The following is a 25,138-nucleotide window of genomic DNA, read 5'->3' on the forward strand; positions in this document are numbered from 1 at the left end:
CAGACTGAAAGCATGACTGAATTGAAGCTGATTTTCAAAGAGCCGTTGCCTTGTGGGTGACCACAAATAATTGACGGTGGCATTTAGTGCTATTGATCATGGCTAGAAAAGACACCTCTATTGGTCTGTCACACATACCCCAACTGTATTACCTGTGTTATGAAGGCGCCCTAAAGACGTTAAAGCAAAGATTATGGGATAATGCACACAGTGACTTGAGATCTCGATCACACACAGTCTGTAGTCCACTGGCAGTAGGAGTACAATATGGGCATGTCTTTCAGTTAACATCTTACATTAAAAACTTGACAGTAGCAAATTATCGAAGGCTTTTCACCAAAGCCAGACTAAATGTCTTTCCTTCTGCAGTGTTGGATGGCAGGTTGAGAGGAGTTCCCTACCAGGACAGACTTTGCTTGTGTGCTCAAGACATTGATTCCATAAAACATATTTTGCTGCACTGTGCAAAATATGAGCAAGCCAGGGCTGAACTAATATTACCCTTGCTGGTACCTTACCCGGGAAAATCAGAGGCTCACTATGTCAGGTTTCTATTGGAAGACCGGACAAACCCTAGAACATTAGAAGTGGCAAAGTTTTTAATGGTGTTTGCAAGAACCAATGATCCCTATCTTTTGAACAAAATGCTTGTTTAACTTGGAGGTAGGCTGTATGAATTGTGCATTGCTTTGTAACGATTTGTTGGGTCTCTGGACCATAATAAAGATTGATTTGATTTGCTATTGAAGTTAATGGACATGGCTGCATTAGGTTTATTTATTTTCATGGGTCCACTCTGAGTAGGACTCAGAAAATCTTTTGAGGGGTAGGAATTTCTGTGAATGAGAGAAGGGACTCAGAGAGGTTCCAGGGAGGGGTGGGGAGGAACTGAAGAACCAGGAAGAGCTATTGCTGCCTAGTGATCAAGATCCCAGGGTCAGTCATCTGGGTCTTTCATTATTTTCGAATTTATTCATACACATTAATTCATAAATTGTCAGGGACTGGGCAGAGGAGGAATGGTGGAGACCGCCACCCCAACTTGACCCTTCCAGGGAGGAGGAAGTGGAAGACAGTTTAGATTTACAACAGGGGCTTGAGGGAGGTCACAGCTCAGAGGTAGATGGGGGGGGGGGGAATTGGGAGATAATGGGAGATGAGGAGGAGGAAGTACTAGGGGGGCAACAGCTGATGGACACAGTGTCTTTAGAAAGCATTCCTGACCCCCTCTCTCCCAGAACCTGTTGAGCCTTGAAAGTCGGAGAGCAAAGAGCTCAAAGACAGAGGGTGCGTAGCATCACCTGTAGAAGTGATGAATGAGGACATGGGAGAGTCGGGGGTAGAGGGTCGAGATTCACTCGGGACAACGCCATTATCCAAGAGGCTGGGTTCTGTAGCCTCTCTCTGTAATTACTGAATTATAAAAGGACAGTAAGAAACATGTCCTTGTCTTTGTATGTTCCTGGCAACTGGCTGGGAGTTGCTGGCAGCAGCCTGACAATAACAAGACAATGTATAATCACAGATGCCAATCAAAATAAAATACAAGTAGAAAAATATATCTAGTGTGATGGGCTGGGATTCGGACTTGGATGCTGAACCTGAGGGATCCCAGCCTGCACAGGATTCCCCGCCTCCAGAGCCAGCTGAGCCAGGGCTGGGACATGAGCCTGAAGGGTCCTCATCTGTGCTGGATCCTTAGGTGCAGGCATCAGCTGAGTCTTCTCTGACTCCTGAGGACCCATTGCCTGCAGGTAACCCTCCAGCCTCTCCTGAGCTGCAGAGGCTCAGGGCAGAGAGATGGAGAGAACTAAGTTCCCGCAGGAGGAGTGCTTGCCTCCAGGCCGGGAGAGGTGAGTCACCAGAGGATCGGGGCCACCCTATGCCTCGGGGCAGACAAAAGCCAGCCAGCCCCAGTCCCAAGTTGCGGGAACAACTTTGTTGGTTGCTAGTTCCTGCCTGAACCCTGTCCTGCTTTCCTGCCTGAGCTCCTGACCAGCCCTGGCTCCCTGCAAGCCTGTTCCTGACTTCACCCAACTCCCTGCCCTGCACCCAGCTTCAGCTTCTACGGACTGCCTCCACATTGCACCTTTGACCATGGACCAGACTTGGACCTCACCTCTCGGGTAACCCATGGGACCAGCACATCTAGAATTAAACACTAGGACTACATTTCCATATGAATTCCAAACACTAATAATAATAATAATAATAATAATAATAATAATAATAATAATAATAATAATATAATATTGAAAGTAACAAAAATAATATAATATTCCAAGTAACAAAAATGGTGTTATACTCTCCTATGCCTTCTTACTTCAGTACCTTCTAAAAAGACTTCCTTTCTTGGCAAAGATATTTCCTTGTTGTCTGCCCTCTCTAATTCTCACCATGTACGGCCCAGATTTTAGTTATTCATTCCCTCATGGTTGCTGTTCTCATTTCTTCCCTGGATTTTGGAAGAGGACTCTGGCAGCAGTTAAGAGGTGTTGATGTTTCAATATGTTTCTGTATATGCTGTAAGCCGCCCAGACTGGCTGTGGCAACCCAGTAAGGTGAGTGGGGTCCAAATCACGAAATTATTATCATTATTATTTTTTGTTAGGATATTTCCATTCCTCCTTAAAAAGGCAACAGGCTGTTGTGTGTCACATGCCTGTTTTCTTCCTGCTCACTGGGAGTTTCCATTTTGTATATAGCTTTTGTTCTGGCTGTTTTCCTCGACATGGATGCAAGGTAGTCATGTTTTTCCTTTGTTCTGACCAACGTTGAATAAAGCTGTAAATATGCTCTCCTGGGTGAACCTTCCGTTGTGTAAACTCTGCGAAAAGGGCGCGCGTGAGTCTTGGAATGCGTCTGAGGCTCGTGTCGCTAATTTATTGATGCTGTTTCCACGGGAGACCGGTAGATCGTCCGGAGACGAAGGGGAGGCCTGATGCCTCTGTCTCCCTGGCAGTATCCCAACATTTTAATCATTATGACATAATGGAACAATAAAGCAAAACAGGTTTGTCTGTGCCCCAACTTCACTGAAATTCCTGCTATTGTGCTCAGGTCCTTCTTGCAGGCAGAGACTGGATCACATCAAAAAGGGTTTCAGGAAAGTGTGTTGTAAGCCGCATAATGGGAAATCAAGTTGGTGAAAGACGGAACTCTACAGCACCATCTGGTGTCTCGGTGTTATATTGCATTTAAAACTAATGTAGCTGAGTCCAGAGGCAGATTTAGGGCAGTGTGACCCATTCCCACACACAGGTGGCCAAGCCAAGGGGCATGTTCCCACCTCCCACCCAAAGCCTTTCAGGGGGTTGGAGTAGATGACCGACGCTACAATGCTATGATTCTAAGTGCTCGCTTTGGGTAAGCAGGGCACCAGGCATTGGGAAGGAGGTGTGAGGGCTCTGGCAGGGTCCTATGGCTCTCCCATCTTCTTCCTACATCTGGGAAAATGCTAACTAGGCTTTGGGAAGGAGGTGGGAAGACTCTAGGACAGGCTCAGGTTGTAAATGTGTGACTAAATCCTATTTCTAAAAGTCACCAACAGTCTCCGCCGGGTCGTCTACACTGAAAGGCAGCAGTTCTTCGGGGTTTCCATCCAGGGAAATAGCTGGGATTGAATCTGAGACCTTCTGCATTTGTAGCAGATGCTCCCCCACTGAGCTTGAACTGCTCTCTTACTTGCAACAACGGGGAAGAGGATGAAGACCAGAGCAAAGCTCAGGTAGAGGAATTTCAGGGCTGGAGTTTCCTCTGAGATCTCTACCAAAGGGAAGGTGCTCTAAGGCAGAAGGAAGTGGAGTTTGGATGGAAAAAGGAAGTTCTCTTTACTTATAGTGTTGTTGTGCCAAAATAAATTGCCTATGCAACCTATTTATCTTGGAGAGCTTCCTAGGTTTTACCTGAAGAACAACCTTTCTCATGCTGTTTTCTTTCCATATCAATTAATAGATTTCCTGTCATCTCACAAAAGCTGCTGCCAAATTGACAGCACCTGGATAAAACGGAAGTGGAATTTTGGGTAACAGCTTGACTGTAATGCAGTTTGATGCAACCTCTTTTGACTGGACTGTTCAGTTCAACTGCAATTGCAAAGACCGGAACAAAGTTCAGGTAAGGGAACCGCATGCCTAAAATCTTCCCCAAGATCTCTGCTGAAGGGAAAGTGCTCTAAGGCAGAAGTCTTCTTTGGATGAAACAATAAGGTTCTCTTTACTTACAGTGCTGCAGAGCCAAAGAGATGTTGAAACATTTGACATCCTATCAGAAGGTGGGATAACTTCTGTAATTCTGGGATGTCCAGGTCAAATCACAACTGCTGATAGATATGCAGTCTCCCTGTGACCCTCTGATCATTGTTGGACTACAATTCCCATCATACATGAATTGCAATTCCTACAATCCCTGATTTATTCTGTGTGGGTTGATCCCAAAAGAAGATGGTGATTAAATTATAAGCAGCACTGGGATGAGGTGAGCCCATTCATGGGAGCCACTGACACTATCTCGCTATCACACCCACACCCTTTCCTCAGTTCATTTCACTGTCCCCAAAATGGTTTCCTACCATAGTTTCTCCTTCCCACTGCTAATATCTTTCTCAACGACCTATAGGCACTCACAAGGCAGTAGCTTCTGAATAATCAGCTCCATTTAGGTCATGGCTTCAGTCTGGGTTGAGTTCAGCCTATCCCACCCGTGTTCACATAAACAACTTGGCAACAAAACCCAAGCTCTGCCTGGGTGCATGAAAAGCAATGGCTGCAGTTATCTGCTCCTGGGACTCGGGGTGAGGTCTTCTGTCAAGAGGGATATTGGGCAGATATGATGCACTTCCACTGGAGGTGGGTCATATTAAGCCGTAGATTCTTTCTTTAAAAAATGAAAAAAATACAAATTTTCAATTGCAGTTTAATATGCGTTTAATTAGATGATCATCTCAGTAGACTGATCTTTATTTCATTGCCTGCTTTCACAAATCGATTGATCAGGCCCACTTCCACAACTAAGATCCAGAAGAATCAGCGTAGCAATCAGGCGTTCACACCTATGGATGTGGGCTGCTCACTGACGTCACTCATCTGGAAGTGCTTTCAAATTAAAATTGGAAAAGATTGGGAAGAAAAGGGAGAAAAGGTGAAAATCGGTGTGCAAAGACCAAAGCCTTTAAGGAACGGAAAAGTTTTTAAATCCTGCAAGCAATTCTGCCCCCCCCCCTGGTAGAAAAGGGGGTATTTGTTTATTTGTTATCACTTTGGGAAGCTAGGAAATACAATTGGGACCTCCCCATTTGGCAACAGACCACCAGGGAGGGAAGACTAGTCTCCATTAGGACGTCACAATGGAAGAGGAAACATTCAATCTCCGTTTCCACTGACTTGGCTACAAACTTTCCTGTGCTGCCTGTCTACATTCTAAATTGGCTAAAACATGTCCCCCTTCCTCAGAATAAGGAGAGAATTGGAAAATTTTCTCTTTGCCATTTTTGTCTTTGGCATTCAGCGAGTTTGGAAGATTAAGGAAGCTGCCTCTGGGCTGGCTGTCGTGGGATTGGTGGAGGGAACTTGTTTTTCTCCTTTATTGTGCCAGACTGTGAGACTGACCTTGACATTCTTAAGCTATTATGAGTTCAGAAAGGCTGAGACGTGACTCCAAAGCTCCACAATTTGAGGAGTCGGTGATGTCAATGTTAACTGACATTAAAGAAGGTTTGGATTGTAATAGAGCAAGCATAGATAATTTGGGTGGACAGATTGAACATTCAAGTACCGACTTGAAAGACGTGAAAAGGGAAATAACCACACATGACACAAGGTTGGCATAGCTGGAGACTGTTAGAGTGCCAGACTTGGAACGGTTGCAGTATGAAAATGCTAATTCGATCACCTTCCTTCAGTTGAAAGAAAAAGAATCGTATTTGAGATTGAGGGGGGTCCCCTTTCTGGAAGAAGAAAAACTCAGAGAATCTCTGATAGGATTTTTTGTGGAATGTTGGGACTTGAAAAAATAGGAAGTGGAAGCTTGGGTAGAGAAAGCATACAGATTTGGGCCTAAAAAGAAAACTAAAATAACTTATGATTGCATAGTGGTCTTTAAGACTAAGGAGCAAAGAGACATTATCTTGGGACATCACTATGAAAAAGGCCTCAAAATCCAGGATAGAGCGGTGGTGCTCTTTAAAGAGTTCCCACGTCAATTTTTGAACCTGAGATCCCAATACAAGGACTTGGCAGACATTCTGAGACAAAATAATATCTTTTTTAGGTGGGAATTTCCAGAGGGCCTATCCTTCAAATTTAAAGGAAGAAAGCAAAAAAATAAAGACTGTTGGAGAGAAGGATAGATTTCTGCAAAAGCACTCGGAAGAACTTGGACTACAAAGCTCACAGCTGCTGGGGGCGGAGGCTGCTTCCCCCTAATTAGACAGCATGGCATTGGGAATTTATTCATGGAATGTAAATGGTTTGAATTCACCCCCAAAAAGGAGACCAATTTATCATATTTTGGAAAAAGAGAATTTGGATATAATTTGTTTACAGGAAACTCACAATACAAGACTAGATAGAAAAATACTGATAAATAAAAGATTGGGTCAAGAATTTATTTCTTCAGATAAAGTCAAAAAAAGAGGAGTGGTTTTCTATATTAAAGAAAAATGGAATCCATAATTGGCATTTAAAGATGAGGAAGGAAGACACATAGCAGTTGAAATTACAGCACAAGGTGAAAAATATTTGTTATTAGGAATTTATTCACCTAATGATGGCAAAGTGGGATTCTTTAAGAACTTGGAAACAAGTCTTTTGGAATATATGGATTACAAATTAATACTGTTGGGGGACTTGAATGGAGTTGCATCTACTTTGGTGGACAGGACTCAGAGATCAAAGGCATCGAACTCTGGCAGACCACCTAAGGCTTTCTTTGACCTAACTGACAAATTTGATTTGTCAGACATATGGAGAACCAGAAATCCAATGGAAAAAGTTTTCATTTTTTCCCCCAGATACAAACCAAGTATTTTCAATAATAGACTACATATGGATATCCAGAGACTTGGTTCCTAAAGTAACAAAAATGGAAATTTGCCCTAAAACTTGCTTGGATCATAATGCAGTTTTTATGGACTTAAAAATGTTTGTACAGGGTTCCTTCAGATGGAGAATGAATGACGACTTGTTGAGAAGTACGTCAATTGTTAATAAGGCCCAAAAAACCCTAAAGGACTATTTTGAACTTAATATGATCCAAGGAACGGAAACAAGGGTTATTTGGGAGGCCAGCAAAGCAGTAATGAGAGGGTTTCTGATACAACAAAATTCAACTAGGAGAAAGTCACAGAATGAGAGAAAAGATAAAATTATGGAACAACTAAAAGACAAAGAGAAGAAACTCAGAGGAATCCCAAAGAATTTGCAGATTCAAAAAGAAATTAAGGTCTTACAGGTTCAATATTCACAGTTAGTAAATCAAGAAATAGAATGGAAGTTGAGAAGGATGAAACAAAGAAATTTTGAATCTCTAAATAAATGAGGGAAATTATTAGCCTGGCAATTAAAGAAGAGTCAAAAGCAAAATACTATCACAAATATTGTAACAGAAGAAAAATCTATAGAGAACCCTGCAGACATAATGAAGCACGTGAAATAGTGGTATCCACTTAGGGTGTAACAAGGATCACACAGAGACAGCAATGGGAGAAAAGAAGGTGAGGTTTTATTGCTGAGCAATAAGGGACCCAGATAGAATCCTTGCCAAAAGTCTGGGACCCTGAGAGATAAAAGTCCTGAGGTTATATACCTGAGCAAATCACATATCATGAGACAGTCACGAATGCCAGCGAAAAATAGCCAATTAGCGTGCTTCTTGCCATGCTCCTGATCTTACGCAGAGTTTTACTCCTAATGTCTGCTTTCCATTGTCTGCACAATGATGCACAATGATGTACAGTCTGACCTTTTCCCTACTTCTGACAGAACAGGGAAATAAGGCTTAGGGAGGGAATCTCCTGGTGCTACCTCCCCCTTACGCATCTGCTCTGTAGGGATTTTTGTGGTTAAGCCCTTCCTGTTTTGTGGACAGTTTTAGCCTGTAGTTGAGGGGGATATTTGTACCAGCGCCTTGTGATTCATGGCTTCCCCTTTCCTATAGGGTACAGGATGTTACTAGGTGAAAGGTCGGTTCTGGACTTGCGGTTCCAAGCAGTTTGCAGTTAGCTAAGGCAAAAGCTTTTCTTGATTCAAATGGATTATAAATTACTGTAAACCCTGATTATATGTGAGCATATGTGAATATATTGATTACTGATAACTGATTATATGTATAGCATAAGGGTAGCCCCCTTTCCTTGCTTCAATAAGAAAATGTTTTTACAAATATTATAAACAACTGTATAAAAAGGACAAAGAGGATTTGGTAAAAATTGAGCAATTTATAAAGACTAATGGTTTGCAGCAGATACTGGAAGATAAAAAGATCCTACTAACAGGTTCAGTTATAAGACAGGAAGTGGAACAGGCAATAAACTCAATGCAACTTGGCAAGACCTGATGGTCTATCAGTGAAATATTACAAGACACTGAAAGATTGGCTTATTCAACCCCTAGTAGAAGTATCTAATTTGATTTTATGAGAGGGCAAAGCACCTGAAACCTGAAAGGCAGCTTATGTCACTCTGATTCCTAAACAGGGTCAAGATAGATCCAATGTTAAAACCTATAGACCAATCTCCCTACTCAATGTGGATTATGAAATTTTGGCAAATATAATGGCTAACAGGCTAAAGAAGGTTTTATCTAAGTATATCCACAAGGACCAGGCAGGATTTCTGCCTGGAAGACATATGAAAGACAATATTAGAAATGTGGTGGATATCCTGGAAAAGCTGGAAGCAAGGAAGAGTTGTAAAGCAATGTTAATGTTTATTGATGCAGAGAAGGCCTTTGACAATGTATCTTGGAGTTTTATGCTATATAATTTTGAGAGTATGGGGGTGGGCCAATATTTTTTAAATGGTATTAAAGCGATCTATCAGGAACAAAAGCTAAAATTATTGTAAATAATGTGGTTTCGGAGGAAATTAGAATTGAGAAGGGAACCAGGCAAGGGTGCCCACTTTCCCCTCTGCTGTTTATTTCAGTTCTAGAGGTCTTGCTAAGTATGATTAGAAAGGATGAACAAATTAAAGGTATTACAGTAGGATCCAAACAATATAAATTAAAAGCCTTTGTGGATGATCTAGTATTGACATTACAAGACCCAGACTCCAGTGCAGTTAAAGCACTGGAGCTGATACAAGAGTTGGGGGTGAATCTGTCTGGGGAAAATCTGAATAAAGACAACTACAAGAAATTATGGAATGAAATTAAGAGAGATTTGGAAATAAGGTCAAATTTAAAATTGTCACTAATGGGCCGGAATTCAGTGATTAAGATGAATGTGCTGCCAAAGATGCTTTTTTTGTTCCAAGCCCTCCCAGTTATAGACAATGTAAAATGTTTTAAAGAATGGCAGAAAGCTTTATCTAGATTTATCTGGCAGGGGGAAAACCTAGAATTAAATATAAATTCCTTACGGACTCTAAAGAAAGAGGGGGATTTCCCCTGCCAGATTTAAAAATTTATTTTGAAGCAGCAGCATTCTGCTGGATTAAAGAGTGGATGCAACTAGAAGATACAGATCTATTAGATTTGGAGGGTTTGGACAATGTGTTTGGTTGGCATGCATATCTATGGTATGATAAGGTAAAGGCCCATAATGCCTTCAAAAATTAGGTAATTAGGAAATCGTTGTATAATGTTTGGATAAAATATAAAGATCTTTTAGAAAGAAAGACACCCAGATGGCTTTCACCAATGGAGGCAAAGGCCCAGAAAAAGTTAAATATGGACACCAAATGGTTGAGATATTCTGATTTATTGTTAGAAGATGAAGAAGGATATAAATTAAAACCATTTGATAAAATTAAAGATAAGTTAAATTGGTTACATTATCACCAAATTAATGAATTGTATAAAATGGATAAGAAAAATGGTTTTGCTTCTGAAAAATCCAAGTTGGAGATGGAGTTGTTGGATAATAAAGGTAAACATTTATCGAAAATGTATAAGTTATTGTTGGAGTGGCATACAAAAGATAAACAAGTTAAATCTGTGATGATAGATTGGGCAAGAGACGTGGGACATAATATAATGTTTGAGGATTGGGAAAGACTTTGGAAGAAAGGGGTAAAGTTCACTGCATGTACAGTATTAAAGGAAAATATAATGAAAATGATGTACAGATGGCATTTGACTCCTGTTAAATTAGCAAAGATTTATCATAACTGTGATAATCTATGTTGGAAATGCAAAGAAAAGGAAGGAACTTTTTATCACCTGCCCTAAGGTGAAAGACTTCTGGGAAAAGATTTATAATGAATTGGGAAAAAAAATGTTGAAATATAAATTTATAAAGAAGCCAGAGGCCTTTCTTCTTGGAATAACAGGTTTGGAATTGCCCAAGAAAGATGTTAAATTGTTTTTGTATGACACAACTGCTGCTCAAATTTTACTAGCTAAAAAGTGGAAAACCCAAGAATTACCAACGGCGGAAAATTGGCAGATGAAGATGATGAATTTTTCGGATCTAGCCGACCTAACCGGAAGACTCTGTGACCAGAAGGAGGAGGAGTATCGGGAAGAATGGACAAAATTTTGTGATTATTTAACTAAATTTGTTAAGTTAAATTAACTGGAAATAGCTTGCAGGTAACAGATTGTCTTAGGAATCAATATACCGTAGTTTTCGCTCTATAAGACGCACCAGACCATAAGACGCACCTAGTGTTTGGAGGAGGAAAAGAAGAAAAAAATATATTCTGAATCTCAGAAGCCAGAACAGCAAGAAGGATTGCTGCACAGCGAAAGCAGCGATCCCTCTTCCTGTTCTGGCTTCTGGGATAGCTGTGCAGCCTGGATTCGCTCCATAAGACGCACACACATTTCCCCTTACTTTTTAGGAGGGAAAAAGGGAGTCTTATTGAGCAAAAAATATGGTAAGTTAAGTGATGATGAATATATTTATTTTCGAATTGAAAAGATATAGGGATGTTAACAGACTAAGTCAAGTTTATAAGAATTATGATTTGGAAAGCCGTTAAAAGGATATGCATGGCAATTCAACCAAGGGGAAGTGAGGAAGTCACTTAACAATGTTATTAAGTGTAATTTCAATAGGGTTATGATGTTTGTTTGTTTGTTTGTTTGTTTATAATTTTGTGAAAATAAATTTTTAAAAATTGAATAAAATTCACCTGTCTTGGGAGACACTCAAGCCAGTCGTTTGCCTTCTAAAAACCTGGGTTCAGAATTGGCCACAGACAAGAATGGATCTATTAAATTATTTCTCATCTGCAGCCTAGGATTGCAGTTGCTTTTTAAATAGCCATTCATTTCCCAAATATTTCTAAAATGCAGCAATAACTTTCACCATGTTTGGCTTTCTAGTATTCTCCATGATGATGGCACCCCTGGTTCAAGTCCTTATGGACCATGCGGTTTCTAGCTCTGGTTTTACTGGTTATTATGATGTATTTTTGTACTTCAGGGGAGGTCTGGAAAGTGCAGAATGAAATGGGGCTCTTTGTTGCCAAATGACTCTTTGTTGCCAAATGACTCTTTGTTGCCAAATGACAGCTGCCTAATCTTCACTGAGGGTTGTCTTAAAATTTTGTACAGCTAGATCAGTGCTGCCAGTTTTTACTGCCCATGGGACATGCAGCCTGCACAGTTTGCACCCATACGAACATCTGCGGTATCAAAATTCCCTGTGGACAGATGAAAACCTTGAGGCTCTAATGCTTTAAAAAAATGCAGAACCTAGTAGTGCTGCATCAAAACTGAATCCAACCTTTTACTTAAAGAAACAGAGTTAATATTATATGAGTATATTATCAGCTACTCTGATCCATAAACTCATTGGTGACTATTTCCTTTAGCACATGCAAAGCCCTGCTTCTGCTTCCTCCAGTGAAGATGTAGAGTGTAGATCAGGAAATCAGGATTAAAAATGAGCAAGCATTCACAAGTAAGTGGGAACACCAACTCAATGGATATGACTTACTTCCCAAGAGTATTCCCAAGTATCCGTACTCCGGAAGTTGGTCTGTGCAAAAGATAGAGAAGTAAATTGTCATTCTTTGAGAGGACTTCCTGTGCAAAAAGAATGATATTAATTTGATGTCCGTTTTGTTTTGAGCATTGGAATAGCGCTTTCAAATATGAGAGCCTGAGGTCCTAGACTAGGAAGTGGGAGACCAGCCTTCAAATCATCATGAAGCTCCTTTGGTGGCCTTGGGTCAGTCACTCGCTCTCAGCCTGGTCTACCTTGCAGGGTTGATGTGAGGATTAAATTAGAAGCCATCTTGTGCTCCATGGAGAAAAAGGTGGGATATATATGCCATTCATAAATAAATTTCCAAAGCCTTCTGTAACAGCCAGTCAGTATTATTATGTCCCATGAATACCGATGGGGAGATTGAGGCTGAAAGTTAAAGTGTGGTTTACCCGAGGCCAGCTGGTGAGCTCATGGTGGAGTTTTACATATTTGGATTGTCAGGCATGGGAAGTCCTGATTTGACTGATCAACATAATCAATTTTTCATAGAATGGTTGATTTGAGAGGCATCTTGTTTATATATATATATATACACCGCATTTTTATCTCTTTTGCAAAACAAAAGAACTCAATGGATATCACTTACTACTACTGCAGCAGATTCCATTGGTGCCACAGGAGACTGGTATTTCTCCATAGGTACAGTTTGTAGTTGCTGGGAATTGACAAGATCCTCCCAATATTTCACATAAACGTTGCCCTGTGTAAAAGAGAAGGGAAATAAATTCGTTTAAAGGGGGCAAAAGGGTTGCCAACTACTTTTTTCCCATACTAGAACCCTGCGTATTTAATGAGATGACCAACTTTTACAGGCTTCTGCTGCCTTTCAACCTGCTAACTACTATTTCATTGGCCAACATTAGCAAGGGTCAGATCGGTCCTCCTTCTCTGCAAACACTCCAGCTGATTTCTGAACCTTGTAAGGGTGCAGACACTCAGCTGCACCCAGCCACTTGGGTGGCACATAAATCATAAAATTATGATGATGATTATTACTGCTCCTGGGATTTTTTCTGCACAGCTGAAAAGCCTATATCTTGCAGGTTGTTAATGGAAGACGAGAAAAATTAGCAGATAATGCACCCACAGACCCACATAATTGGCAACTATGTCAGCCTTCATTCCATTCTACTGAAGGTTCCCCTTTGCTTTCAACATCTGCTAATCAGAATTACAGCTGTTCTGAGCTTCAGAAATAGATTGCCATTTGTGCCCGCTCTGAGAATGGTATTTTCTGGAATCTCCCCAGTAGTGTTGCCAATGTGTCTTGCTCAGCTCCCACCCAAATGTGCTGGCTATAGTCTTTCTCAGACCAGCCAGGTGAGGAGGGGGTAAGGCCCACCCATTTGGCCAGGGGGAACAATCTCTTCATTGGCTATGAAACTTGCTGGGTTAGGTCCATAATGGAATCCTTCACCAGATTTTTACTCTTCTTAGATCCAGGACCTCTGGAATTAGAAAGGACTTGGGGATCATGCACACTAACTCTTCTAAACTCACAGCAATATAAATTTGTGTATCTGAAGAAGTGTGCATGCACACGAAAGCTCATACCAAGAACTAACTTAGTTGGTCTTTAAGGTGCTACTGGAAGGAATTTTTTTATTTTAGCAATATAAATGACCACCATGGAACCTGCCTTGTGGCTCAGTCTGTATCCTGAACATTTCTGCTTTTGCAAAAGCCATGTATTCAATTTCAATATTAAATATATTGTTAAGTACTTTCCTCCTCCACCACCCCTTTTTAAGCAGGCAGATAGAATAGGGAGCAGCCAATTCATACTGTTGTTCCACCTACAGCAGTTTCTCAGGGTCTCCGGCAGGGGAAATACCTGGGATTGAAGCTGAGACCTTCTGCATTTCCAGCAGCTACTCCCTCCCTGTGCCCTCTTACCTGCAACAACATGGAAGAGGATGAAGACCAGAGTAAAGCTCAGGTAGAGGAACCTCATGGCAGCAGTTTCCTTTGAGATCTCTGCCAAAGGGAAGGCACTCTAAGGCAGAAGGAAGTGAAGTTTGGATGGAACAAGGAGGTTCTCTCTACTTATAGTGTTGCAGTGCCAAATCCGGTAACTGTCAGCATAGCATCTGAACCCTCCAGGCTCCTTTTTCTGAAATCATCCTAAGCCATTTATTTATCTTGCACATTATCCTAAGATTTACCCACACAATCACCTTTCTCATATGTTGACAATCTGCCCTGTGTTCCAGGCTACAAACAGGTATTTTGTGCAACTCTCAGCATCCAAACTCTTCTCTCTTAACTCATCCTATGCAATTTATTCATCTTGCAGACCATCCCAAGATTTATCTGCAGAACAATCTTTCTCATCCTGTTCTCTTTCAGTATCAATTAACAGATTTCCTGTCATTTCACAAAAGCTGTTGCCACCTTCACGGAGCCTGGATTGAAAGGAAATGGAATTTCAGGAAAAGCTCGGCTATAAAGCCATTTCCGAGCTTGGGAGGAGAGGGGGTTGGGGGTTATCCTGTCCCACACACACGGGGGCTGGCCTTTTGCCCCCGCAAGATCCAGGGAATCCATGGACGTGCCTGCGACCTGGCCCGCCAATCGGCGGGCCGGGGAGGCGTGGCCTAGCCTACTTAAGGCCAGGCACGCCCATGGACCGCCCTCTTTCCCCTTGCCAGCTGAGCGGTTTTCCCATCCCACCCACCCTTAGGCTTAGCTAGCTATGATCTTGCTATGGACTCCGGTTGGTCGCCGCAAGGGGCCTGGTAGGAATTTTTCCAATTTGGCGCACTGTCAGCCTTTTGGTTTTTTCGCCTACCTCGTAGCAAACGTCACAACTTCCGTGGTATTGGCGGTTAGGCATTGGCAGGGGTTTATTGTTATGCAAATGAATGGGGGGGAAGGAAGCGCCATCACCTTCCCCCAAGGAAAGGGTAGTCCGGTAGAGGACTCCGGGGGGCGTTGCCTTGTCCGAAACCTAGGGAGGTAAGGGCCTCCGGCACGCCCCCGAGCGGTGACACCCGTAGGATCCTAGTTGGCGTACTTCAACAGGACTCCCACTGCTTGTGGATAACCCTTCCCGGTCTCCATGCCGGGTAGTCAATAGGAGCCAATGCCTAAGGCCAATACCTTTCAATTCTGTAATCAATAAAGTTGTGGCCTTTTCATGCCCATTAACCTTATATAATGTGTCCAGTGTCTTCATTTCACATGGGGGAGGGGACTTGCCACGCAATGCAGTTTCATACAACCTCTTTGGGTTGGACTGTTCAGTTCGACTGCAGTAGCCATACCTACCAAGAAAGAAACTTTTCAGTTTGCTTTTCTCCTGGTCTACACCTTTTTGGATGCATTTTGCTTAACATGCTTGTTTTTCTGATTCATGTAGTTTTATGTCCATTGCCACCATTATAGGCTTCCCACACAAACACCCACATAAATCAATGACTTCATCCCATCATTCATAACTTATAAACACAAGCAAGAACAAGAAATGTAAGAATTAACAAAAAGAAAGAAACCACCAAGAAGATATAAGGAGACAACTGTGAGCAGAAACATTGTTTAAATTGTTTTGATCAGTTGTACTCTGCTTTTCAGCCAAAAGGTTCCCAGAGTGGCTTATGTACAATTTAAAAAACAAAAAACCAAACATGGCACAGGAAGGGAAAAGGGAAACAAAAACCTGATCTCCTTACCAATTTCTAGACAATCATGGCCAGCAGACCAAGTTCAGGTCCAGGAGGTGCCTGATTCAGCTTGGCCTCCAGCAAAAGCAGATGCCATGAGCCCTACTTACTGTCTCCTCCCAAGAGGCAGTCTGGTGGAGCGGTCCATTAGGAGGTCCATCTTTCCTGCACTGCTTGCATCTCCCCTGGGAGCCTGTGCACTTTCCTTCCTTGGAGGTTTATAAGCAGAGGTTGGATGGTCATCTGTCATGGATGCTTTAGCTGAGATTCCTGCATTGCAGAGGTTGGAGTAGATGAGCTTTCAATTCTCTTCATGAGAAATGTGGCTTTTTCAGATGGTTTTTACAGAATAAATAATGCTTTTAATTATTGCTTTTTTCTTCATTCTGATTTCCTGATCTACACTCTACATCTTCACTGGAGTAAGCAGAAGAAGGGCTTTGCTCCTGCTAAAGGAAATAGTGATCAATCACTTTATATATCAGAGTAGCTGATAATACACTCAGAGCATATTTACCTGAGTTAAAGAGATCTGAATGTAAAAATGGGATGAAGGATGAAATAGAGGCCAACGATATGGGTCTTTGAGTACTTTATCTGCTAATTTTTCTCCCCTTCCATAAACAACCTGTAAATTTATGCTTGGGAGCTGTTCAGATCAGATCCCAGGAGCAGTAATATAATAAGAATAAGAATAAGAATAAGAATAAGAATAAGAATAAGAATAAGAGAAAGAGAATAAGAATAAGAATAAGAATAACACTTCTTCAGATACATATATATTGTTGTGAGTTTGGAGGGGTTAGTGTCCATGATGCCCAAGTCCCTTCCAAATCCTGGATTCAGCAAGGGTAAAATGGAGGATTTCATTGTTGAACTAGCCAGACATTGCAGGGCTTGGTGTGGATGACTTGGGGTCCCTTCCAACTCTGCAATTCTATCATTCCATGATTCTAAGAAGACTTCTTCCCAGCGCCTAACTGAATAATGTGATCTGTGATTCAATACATGTGAAAACAGTAGTGATGCCCTTCAGCTGAGGGACCTGATCCTGTTGTTGAGGAGCAGGGGAAGCAGTGTCATTTTTCTGGGAAGGAGCAGATGAAGTTCCTTCCTCCACCCAGAATAGCTCTTGCGTGGCGAGTTCCCGCCCCCCACCAAGATAAATAAACACACGAGACACCATAATTAAGGTTAATTGGGCGAATTAGGCCACAACTTTATTGAATTCAGGAATGAGAGGCATTGGCTTAGGCATTGGTCCTAACGACTATCCGGCTCCAGCCCATTTGCTGGAGACATGGTGAAGGGTTAACACTGATCGGGGGAGTCTCCCGCCGAGGCACGTCGACTAGGAGCTCCCCCGGGTCACTGCTCTGGGGCGTGTCTTTGGCCCACACCTCCATAGGCTTCGGACAGGGCCACGCCTCCCGGAGTCCTTTAATGGACCACCCTTCGTTCACTGGGGGGAGGTGATGGCGTTCCTCCCCCACACACATCCTCTTAACCCCTTCTTACCAATGCCTACCGCCACCGAGCAGCCGCTCGCCGCCAATACTCTCATGCCTGAATCCACTCCCTTATCCCCTTAGCAATATCCATCAGCCAAACATCGTTACCAGCATCCGAAAGATGCACGCCATCATACCGGTAGAGGGCCTCAAGGTTGAAACGAATGCCTGGGTGGCCAATGACCAACCCCCCCAGGGCTGCCACTCTATGCACCACCGCCCGATCCAAGGCTTTCCTAGCCCTATTCATAGCTATCGGGCACCTGCAATCTCTCCAAACCCGCCTCTCCATCAGCGAGGCCCAAATAATTGTGACATTCGGGTAAGCTGCCTTCAGCTCCTCGAAGTCGCTAAAAATGTGCCACTGCAAATCAACTGCCTTCCTGTAGGCTAGGTCGTTTTCCCCTAATTGTATAAGTAAAGCGTCTGGGGGGCCCTCCACTGCTGCTCTGGCCTTAACTGCCGGAAGCATCTCGGCCCAGCGCATTCCCCTCCGGGAGACCCAGGAAATGGTGATGTCAGGTGGAAAGCCCAGGCATGGCCCGAGACCGGAATTAATGGCGCGGACCCTGGCCCAATGCACAATACTGTGCCCGATAATCCAGACGCGCACCCCCATGTCACCTGTAGGAAATTGAGATAAAAGGCCATGGTCAATCACTATCACAAATTCTTTCTCAAATAACGTTTGTACGCATCAGACTTCCAGCGACCTAAGTCCCTAATCCTTTCTGTTGTAAGACCCAGGTGCATTGCCGTGGTGGCTGCTCCAATCCTGAAGGAGTGTGCTGCAAAATCTGCCGCGGGGATGCCGCATGCTGCTAGCGCTAAGTGCATGACCCGAGTGAACTGGTGACGCGTCAAAGGTAAACCATCTGTGTGGATCAATAGAGGCCCTGCCGAGCTGACCCTCAGGGATAAAAAGCGCCTCGTGTCTTTTACTGGACATTGGCCAGGCCTGCCAGTGGCCATCAGCTGAACCAGAGCCCCCCTCCCGTACTGGTCTGTTTTGGAGCTGCGTATTCGTATTACCAAGTCCTCCCGTGACAGGGTAACGTCGCTTAAAAGCAAGCCCCGGGAGGAACCGTGCCAACCCGCTTCATAAACTACCTCACCCATTCGCAGAGCTCCAAAAAAGGCAATGGAATACGCCGCTGAAAATAGGCGCGCCTCGTACTTTGACCAGCATACTGCACGCAATTTTTTATGGATTTGGGAAAGGATGTCGAATGATATCGGCCTTCTCGTATCGCAGTTTGGGGGCTGTAGCCTGCGCCAACCCTCTAACGTCCTTCGTATAACAAAATCGTCACAAGGATCTGTGGAAAATACCGCCTTGCAAAAGAATGAAATTGCTGCGGCTTGAAGGTTGAGGGTTCTGGGGGCGCGGCCCAAGCGTCTTAGGTAAACTAGGTAAGATAGCACCTCAGGCTTGACGGGAGGGGCATTGCTCTTGATGGCTCGGGTTTTGTCGCGGAATTTTAAAAAATCTGACCAAGCCTTCTTATACGATCTCAAAGTGGAAGGTGCCAATGAGGCCATTACTCCCTGAATCACTTCTGGCTCCCAGGCCTCTGGTTGCCATGCCTCTGGTCCCCGAGACTCCACAGATGTTCCGGGAACGGCTGCGGCAGAAGCTCTGCATCCGGTGCCAACGAGCGGAAGTGGTCCATCTGAAAGCGAGATAGGGCGTCCGCGATGTCATTATTTACACCAGGCACAAATTTTGCAGAGAAGTGGATGTTGAGCTCTAAACACTGGAGAACGAAGGAACGCAGGAGGACGCCTACCCTTGGTGACCGTGCAACCTGCCTGGAAAGTACTGCCACCACGGCCTGATTGTCGGTGTGGAAGCACACCCTATGGTTACTAAAGGTTTCCGGCCACAGGTGCACCGCCACTACTATCGGAAAGAATTCCAGGAAGGTTAAATCTCTGGTAATGGGGCCCCCTTGCCAGTCGGCGGGCCAGCGCTGAGCACACCATTGGCCCCTAAAGTAAACGCCAAACCCCAGAGAGCCCGAAGCATCCGAATGGACCTGGAAGTCAACCTGCAGCGACAGGTTGTCCTGCCACAGGGAAATGTCGTTGTAGTTCTGCAAGAACTTCAACCAGACTTCCAGGTCGGATTTCACTTCCTTGGATAGCTGTACCCTATGGTGAGGGGAACGCAGCCCTGCTGACAACTTCGCGAGGCGGCCGCAGAATGGGCGGCCAGGGGAAACCACGCGGCAAGCAAAATTTAAGTGACCTAACAGTGACTGGATTTGCCTGAGTGTAACTTTTCTTAGGGGGAGCAGCTGCCGAATCAGGTCGCCAAGCACGATGAGTTTCTCCCTGGGAAGTTTTGAGGTCTGAGCGACAGTGTCCAGCTCGATACCTAAGTAAACCATTGTCGTAGCCGGACCCTCAGTTTTGTCAGCGGTTAGAGGAACCCCCAGTTCCCCTGCTAATGATATGAAGGCTTCAAGGAGCTCTGAGCACTTAAGCCTGCTATTGGCCACGAGGATAAAGTCGTCCAGGTAGTGCAACACGCCCTCGGCGCCGGTTCTAAAGCGAAGCGCCCAGTCTAGGAAGGTGCTGAATGCCTCAAAGGCTGCGCAGGCCACAGAGCAGCCCATGGGCATTGCCTTGTCTACAAAATACGCCCCCTCAAATTTGAAGCCAAGCCACCGGAAATCTTCCGGATGAACTGGCAGGAGTCTAAAGGCCGACTCAATGTCACATTTTGCCAGCAGCGCCCCCTTTCTGAACTTGCGTATGAGCTCTACCGCTTGGTCAAACGTGGCATATCTAACTGTGCAGAGTTCCTGTGGTATCGCATCGTTGACGGACCCCCCCTTTGGGTAGGAGAGGTTGTGGATCATGCGATACTCACCGGGCGCTTTTTTGGGGACTATGCCTAACGGGGATATATGGAGGCCTTCAATTGGAGGGACTAGGAAGGGGCCGGCTACCCTTCCTGCTTTAATTTCCTTACTAATTTTCTTTTGGGCGACCTCGGGCATCTCCCTCACTGATTTTTGGTTTGGAGGATCACCTGAATTGGGGGAAAAGGCTACCGGGATCCTGAAACCAGTACTAAAGCCCTCCCATAGGTATTGTGCTGCCGTCCTGTTAGGGTAAAGGTCTAAGAGGTTTCTTAGCGGGGACAACTTGATGGGGGACCAAGCTAAGCCCAGACTGAAATTACTGCCTGCCACCCTGGGGTCCAAATGGCGCTCCGTGGCCACCTCTCGGTCCCTGGTTATAGGCGCCTCTCCCACCCCGAAAGGGCTGCCTCCTTTTGATGCAGGCAGTGGCAGGATGGTTACCAAGGCATTTTTCGCACTCGTGGCTGTACTTACAGACAGCCCGTGCACAAACCCCCTTGTTGTCAAGTTTTATTTATTATTATTTTTTTCTTAATTTTTATTTATTTATTTATTTATTTATTTTATTCTTATCTTTTTGTTTTGTTTATTTTAAATGTTATTATTATTAATATTATTACTATATATATATATCGAATGCGTACGGCTGTTTTTAGATAGAAGGGGTGGGTGCTGTAGGGAGGGGGCAGTAACTGCCCTTGCTCCCGATTAACGAAATATATTTAAAGCAAGCACCAATTAGAATGAGTTGGCCAAATGAACCAAATTCCAATTAATTTAAACGGAATTAAGTAATTAACTTGGCAAGAAATAATATATACTGACTCTAAACAACCCCAAAAGCAATGAGGTAAATTAAATAACCAAAAGACTTAACTCCACCAAATAAATCTAATCACCAATTAAATTAAATTGATATACAATCAGAATCCGGCGGCAATAGATTTGCCCTCTCACTTAGTCAACCAAATGAATTTAATGTTCCAACTAAATGAAATAAATTAGGCTGCTATTTCTATTGCTCCTCAATTCACTCTTTAAATTTACCTCAGAACCAAATTTGGATTTATTGAAATGCAGCAGCAACAAAGTAAAATAAAGCGAGGTAAAGAATATCAACAAAGTAATACAAAGTAATAAAGCGGTAAAGCAGTACTGGTTGAATTGCCTTATGCAGCACTTTGCAAATTTAAATTACACCTTAAATGCGACAGAGAGGCAAGATCACTTGTCCAGCAGTAAAGCAGTAAATAATTATTAGCAAAGAAAATTAAATCAAAGTAAGATCAATCAAAGTAAAGCAAAGTAAAATATAACAACTTAAAATAATACCAGCAAGGTAATATAAAGTAATAAAGCAGGAAAGCAGTGCAGGCTGAGTTGCCTTATGCAGCACCTTGCAGATCTAAACTGCTCCTTAAATCTCCCTTTAAATTTACTTCCGAATCAAATTAGAATTTATTTAAATACAACGGGGAGATAAGATCACTTGCGAGGTAATCGCCTGACAATTTGTTTTATCGAAGCCCTTTGATTAAATCCCTATAAAAGTTTTAAAAATGTGGTAAATTATAAGCACTGTAAGCAATTTATTAAAGGCTAACAAAGGAAGCTTTCCCACGGGTGACTGCCTAACCTAAGATGGCGGCCGCAATGGAAGTCACGTGGTCCAAATAAAATGGCGACCGGGAGAAGCTGGTCGCTAGGCAACAGTGCCGACTGCTGTTGAACGGAAACGAGGCAACTCCAAGCAAGGCAAGCGCTATTACTTAAACCTCAACTGAATGGGGGAGCGCTGCGTGAGGCTAGTGATTCTAACCCCCCCCCGCCAAGGAATATTGCTGGCAAAGGGCAGTCTGAGTTAAAATTATGAGCTGAAACCGTGAGCTAAACTGCCACCCTCTTCCCACTGGCGCTCCAAGCCTCCCGCCCCAGGATCAGCGCAATCCCCCCCGTCGCTCTTAGCAAACCTGATCCGACGGGAGCGCAGTCCTGCAGAAGTAAGGGGGTGAGTATCCTCGGTGAATTAGCGAAGGCTGGCGGCTGGGCAACCCGAAGGTTGGGCAACCCTGTGGCAGCGGGTGTGGGAAGCCAGCTGCGCAATGTGGAGGCGGGACGGAAGGGTGCGTGCGCGCTGTCGGTAGCAGAAACGGGAAGCCGGCTGGGTGATGGCTGCAATCCCGCCAGTCAGCTGATCGCAGTAGCGCACTCGCGTCTTGTCCAAAACACACCAGAAAGGCGCCTGGGTAACCAGGCGAAAAATGCAGTCCCGCCAGTCAGCTGATTGAAAAAATGCCGTCCCGCCAGCCAGCTGATCGCCGAAATACTCCCTTGAAGCACAGCGGGAAAAAAGACCAAGCGGTGGGAAAATGCCAAAGGCAAAGCGGCAAGGCAAAGCAAAGGGGCAAAAACGATCCAGCAGACGTGATCAAAAACGTGAGGCTAGCCGGAGAAGAGAGGGCGAGCCCCCTCCGCTCCGGCCCTAAATAGGGCAAGCCACGCCCCCTCCAGCCAGCCGATTGGCTGGCCGGGAGGCATGGCCGGACGGGATCCCCCTGCTCTCGCGGGGGCAGAGACCAGCCCCCGCTCACGTGGGGAAGGGTGTGATGCCCGCAACCCCACCTCCTGGGGCAGGCCCGGAAGTGGCTTTGCTGGGAAGGAGGAGTTGTGGTGTGTTTCTGCTGAAGGACTTGTTATTGCTGGGATACAGTAGATGATGTGCCTTTCCACACAGGGACTTGTTGACTTGACAAAGGTTATCCTGCAGGTAAATCTTGGGATGGTGTCCAAGACAAATAAATTGCCTAGGATGAGTTAAGAGAAAAGGAGCCTGGAGGGTTCAGATGCTGACAGTTGCAGGAAATACCTGTTTGCAGCATTTCCCCCTCAGGCGCGCAAATGTGTGTTTCAGCATCTTTTTGGCACGTCAACACTCTAAGTAAAGAGAACCTCCTTTCTTCATCCAACTTCCTTCTGCCTTAGAGTGCCTTCCCTTTGGCAAAGATCTCAGGGGAAACTGCAGCCATGAGGTTCCTTTTCCTGAGCTTTGCTCTGGTCTGCATCCTCTTCCACATTGTTGCAGGTAAGAGGGAAGCTCAAACTCAGGGGGGTGGGGGACCTGTAGTGCATGCAGAAGGTCTCAGGTTCAATCCCTGCCAGAAATCTGGGAAACTGCTTTGTAGCTCAGACCAATCCATCTATTTTGGTTTCTCTGACTTCAGCATTGAGATCTGTTCACCACATTTTTGCACCAGTTTGTAATTTTGTGGGTGGGAAACCCTTGTGAATATCAGGGGAGGACACAAATGGGAAATTATTTCTGAGGCTTGAAACAGCTGTAATTCTAACTGACAGGTTTTGAAAGCAAAGGGGAACCTTCAGAAAAATGGGATGAAGGATGAAATAGAGGCCAACTATGTGGGTCTTTGAGTACTTTATCTGCTAATTTTTCTCCCCTTCCATAAACAACCTGTAAATTTAGGCTTGGGAGCTGTTCAGATCAGATCCCAGGAGCAGTAATATAATAAGAATAAGAATAAGAGTAAGAGAATAAGAATAAGAATAAGAATAAGAATAAGAATAAGAATAAGAATAAGAATAAGAATTTTATTTATGCCCCATCTGTCGGGCTGGATGCAGCTGAGTGTCAGCACCCTTACAAGGTTCAGGAATCAGCTGGAGTGTTTCTATTGAAACATGTTAATGTTTGCCCTTGCTAATTTTGGCCAATGAACCAGTAGTTAGCAGGCTGAGAGGCAGCAGAAGCATATAAAAGTTGGTCATCCCATTAAATACGCAGGGTTCTAGTTAGGGAAAAGTTGGCAACCCCTTCTGTTAATAATTTATTTCCCTCTCTTTTACACAGGGCAATTATTCTGTAACGCACTTCGAGGATCTTGATATCCCCCAACTACAAACTGTATCTATGGAAAAGACATTGGGCCACTGTGGCAGTAATGGAACCTGCAAGGATGTCCCCTTTCATCCCTTTTATTCATATTGGTGTTGGAAACACTATTACAAACTCTTAGAAAAAAACGAAGAAATAAAAGGAGTTAGGATAAGAGCAAAGTCATACAAAATCAGAGCATTTGCGGATGACCTGATAATAGCAACTGAGAATCCTCAACAAAGTATTCCAGCAGCTATAGAAACAATTAACAAATTTGGAAGGTTGGCAGGATTCAAAATAAACTTCAAAAACCTAATTTATTAGTTAAAAATATGAGATCTGAGGAGATAAAGGACTTACAAAAAATCACGGGCTTGGAAATTAAAAACAAAGTAAAATACTTGGGAATTTGGATATCAACAAAATGTGTTAATTTGTATCAAGTCAATTACACAAAAACTTGGAATGAGATTTAAAAAAATGGAAATTTGGAATTAAATTTCACCTCTCCCTATGGGGCAGGATCTCATTAGTCAAAATGAACATTCTACCAAAAATAATTTTCCTGTCCCAAACCATTCCAATATTGGGAGGAATGAAATGCTTTAAAAGTTGGAGGAAAGACATAGCCAGATTTATATGGAATGGAAGAAAACCAAGAATCAGACATCAAATACTTCTAGATCAAAGGGAGAGGGGAGGTTTTGCCCTACCAGAATTAGAACTGTACCATGCTGCTGCTGGATTGGTATGGATAAAAGACTTGATTACTCTAAGAGACACAGACGTGCTAAACCTGGAGGGTTTGACAACCAATACTGGTGGCAAGCGTCATTTATGAAAAGCTGAGCGTCCATAGGGGATTTTTAAATCATATTATAAGGAAATCGTTATACAAGATCTGGATAAAATATAAAGGAATATTAGAACCAAAAATTCCCCTATGAACTTCACCAACAGAAGCCCTGCCTGTTAAAAAGAAAAATATGCAAGGAGACTGGGCCACATATAGAGTATTAATAGAAGAAATTAACGATAACG

At 43.6% G+C, this 25,138-nt stretch overlaps 1 protein-coding gene and 1 long non-coding RNA gene across 10 annotated transcripts in view; one reads left to right on the forward strand and one right to left on the reverse strand.

The window, feature by feature from the left end:
- The window catches only part of LOC310702766 (uncharacterized protein), a 286,289-nt gene that overhangs the window by 175,950 nt on the left and 85,201 nt on the right, over positions 1-25,138 (forward strand). Inside the window, exon 1 of one of the 9 annotated variants that reach the window (XM_083494882.1) lies at positions 23,188-23,287. The exons of the other annotated variants lie outside the window; for them this stretch is intronic. Within the exon in view, the coding sequence (XP_083351008.1) occupies positions 23,230-23,287 (58 nt within the window). The 5' untranslated portion in view covers positions 23,188-23,229. Of the gene's footprint in view, positions 1-23,187; positions 23,288-25,138 lie in introns of those variants that run through there. 9 annotated transcript variants of the gene reach the window in all.
- LOC310702956 lies at positions 12,026-16,328 on the reverse strand. The gene is made up of 4 exons (XR_014523834.1): positions 15,932-16,328; positions 14,056-14,155; positions 12,746-12,859; positions 12,026-12,147 (listed from the first exon to the last, which is right to left on the reverse strand). It is a non-coding gene; the product is annotated as an uncharacterized lncRNA (long non-coding RNA).

The sequence above is a fragment of the Podarcis liolepis genome (genome assembly GCF_965112155.1).
Source record: "Podarcis liolepis genome assembly, chromosome: 3".
Taxonomy (NCBI): Eukaryota; Metazoa; Chordata; class Lepidosauria; order Squamata; family Lacertidae; genus Podarcis; species Podarcis liolepis.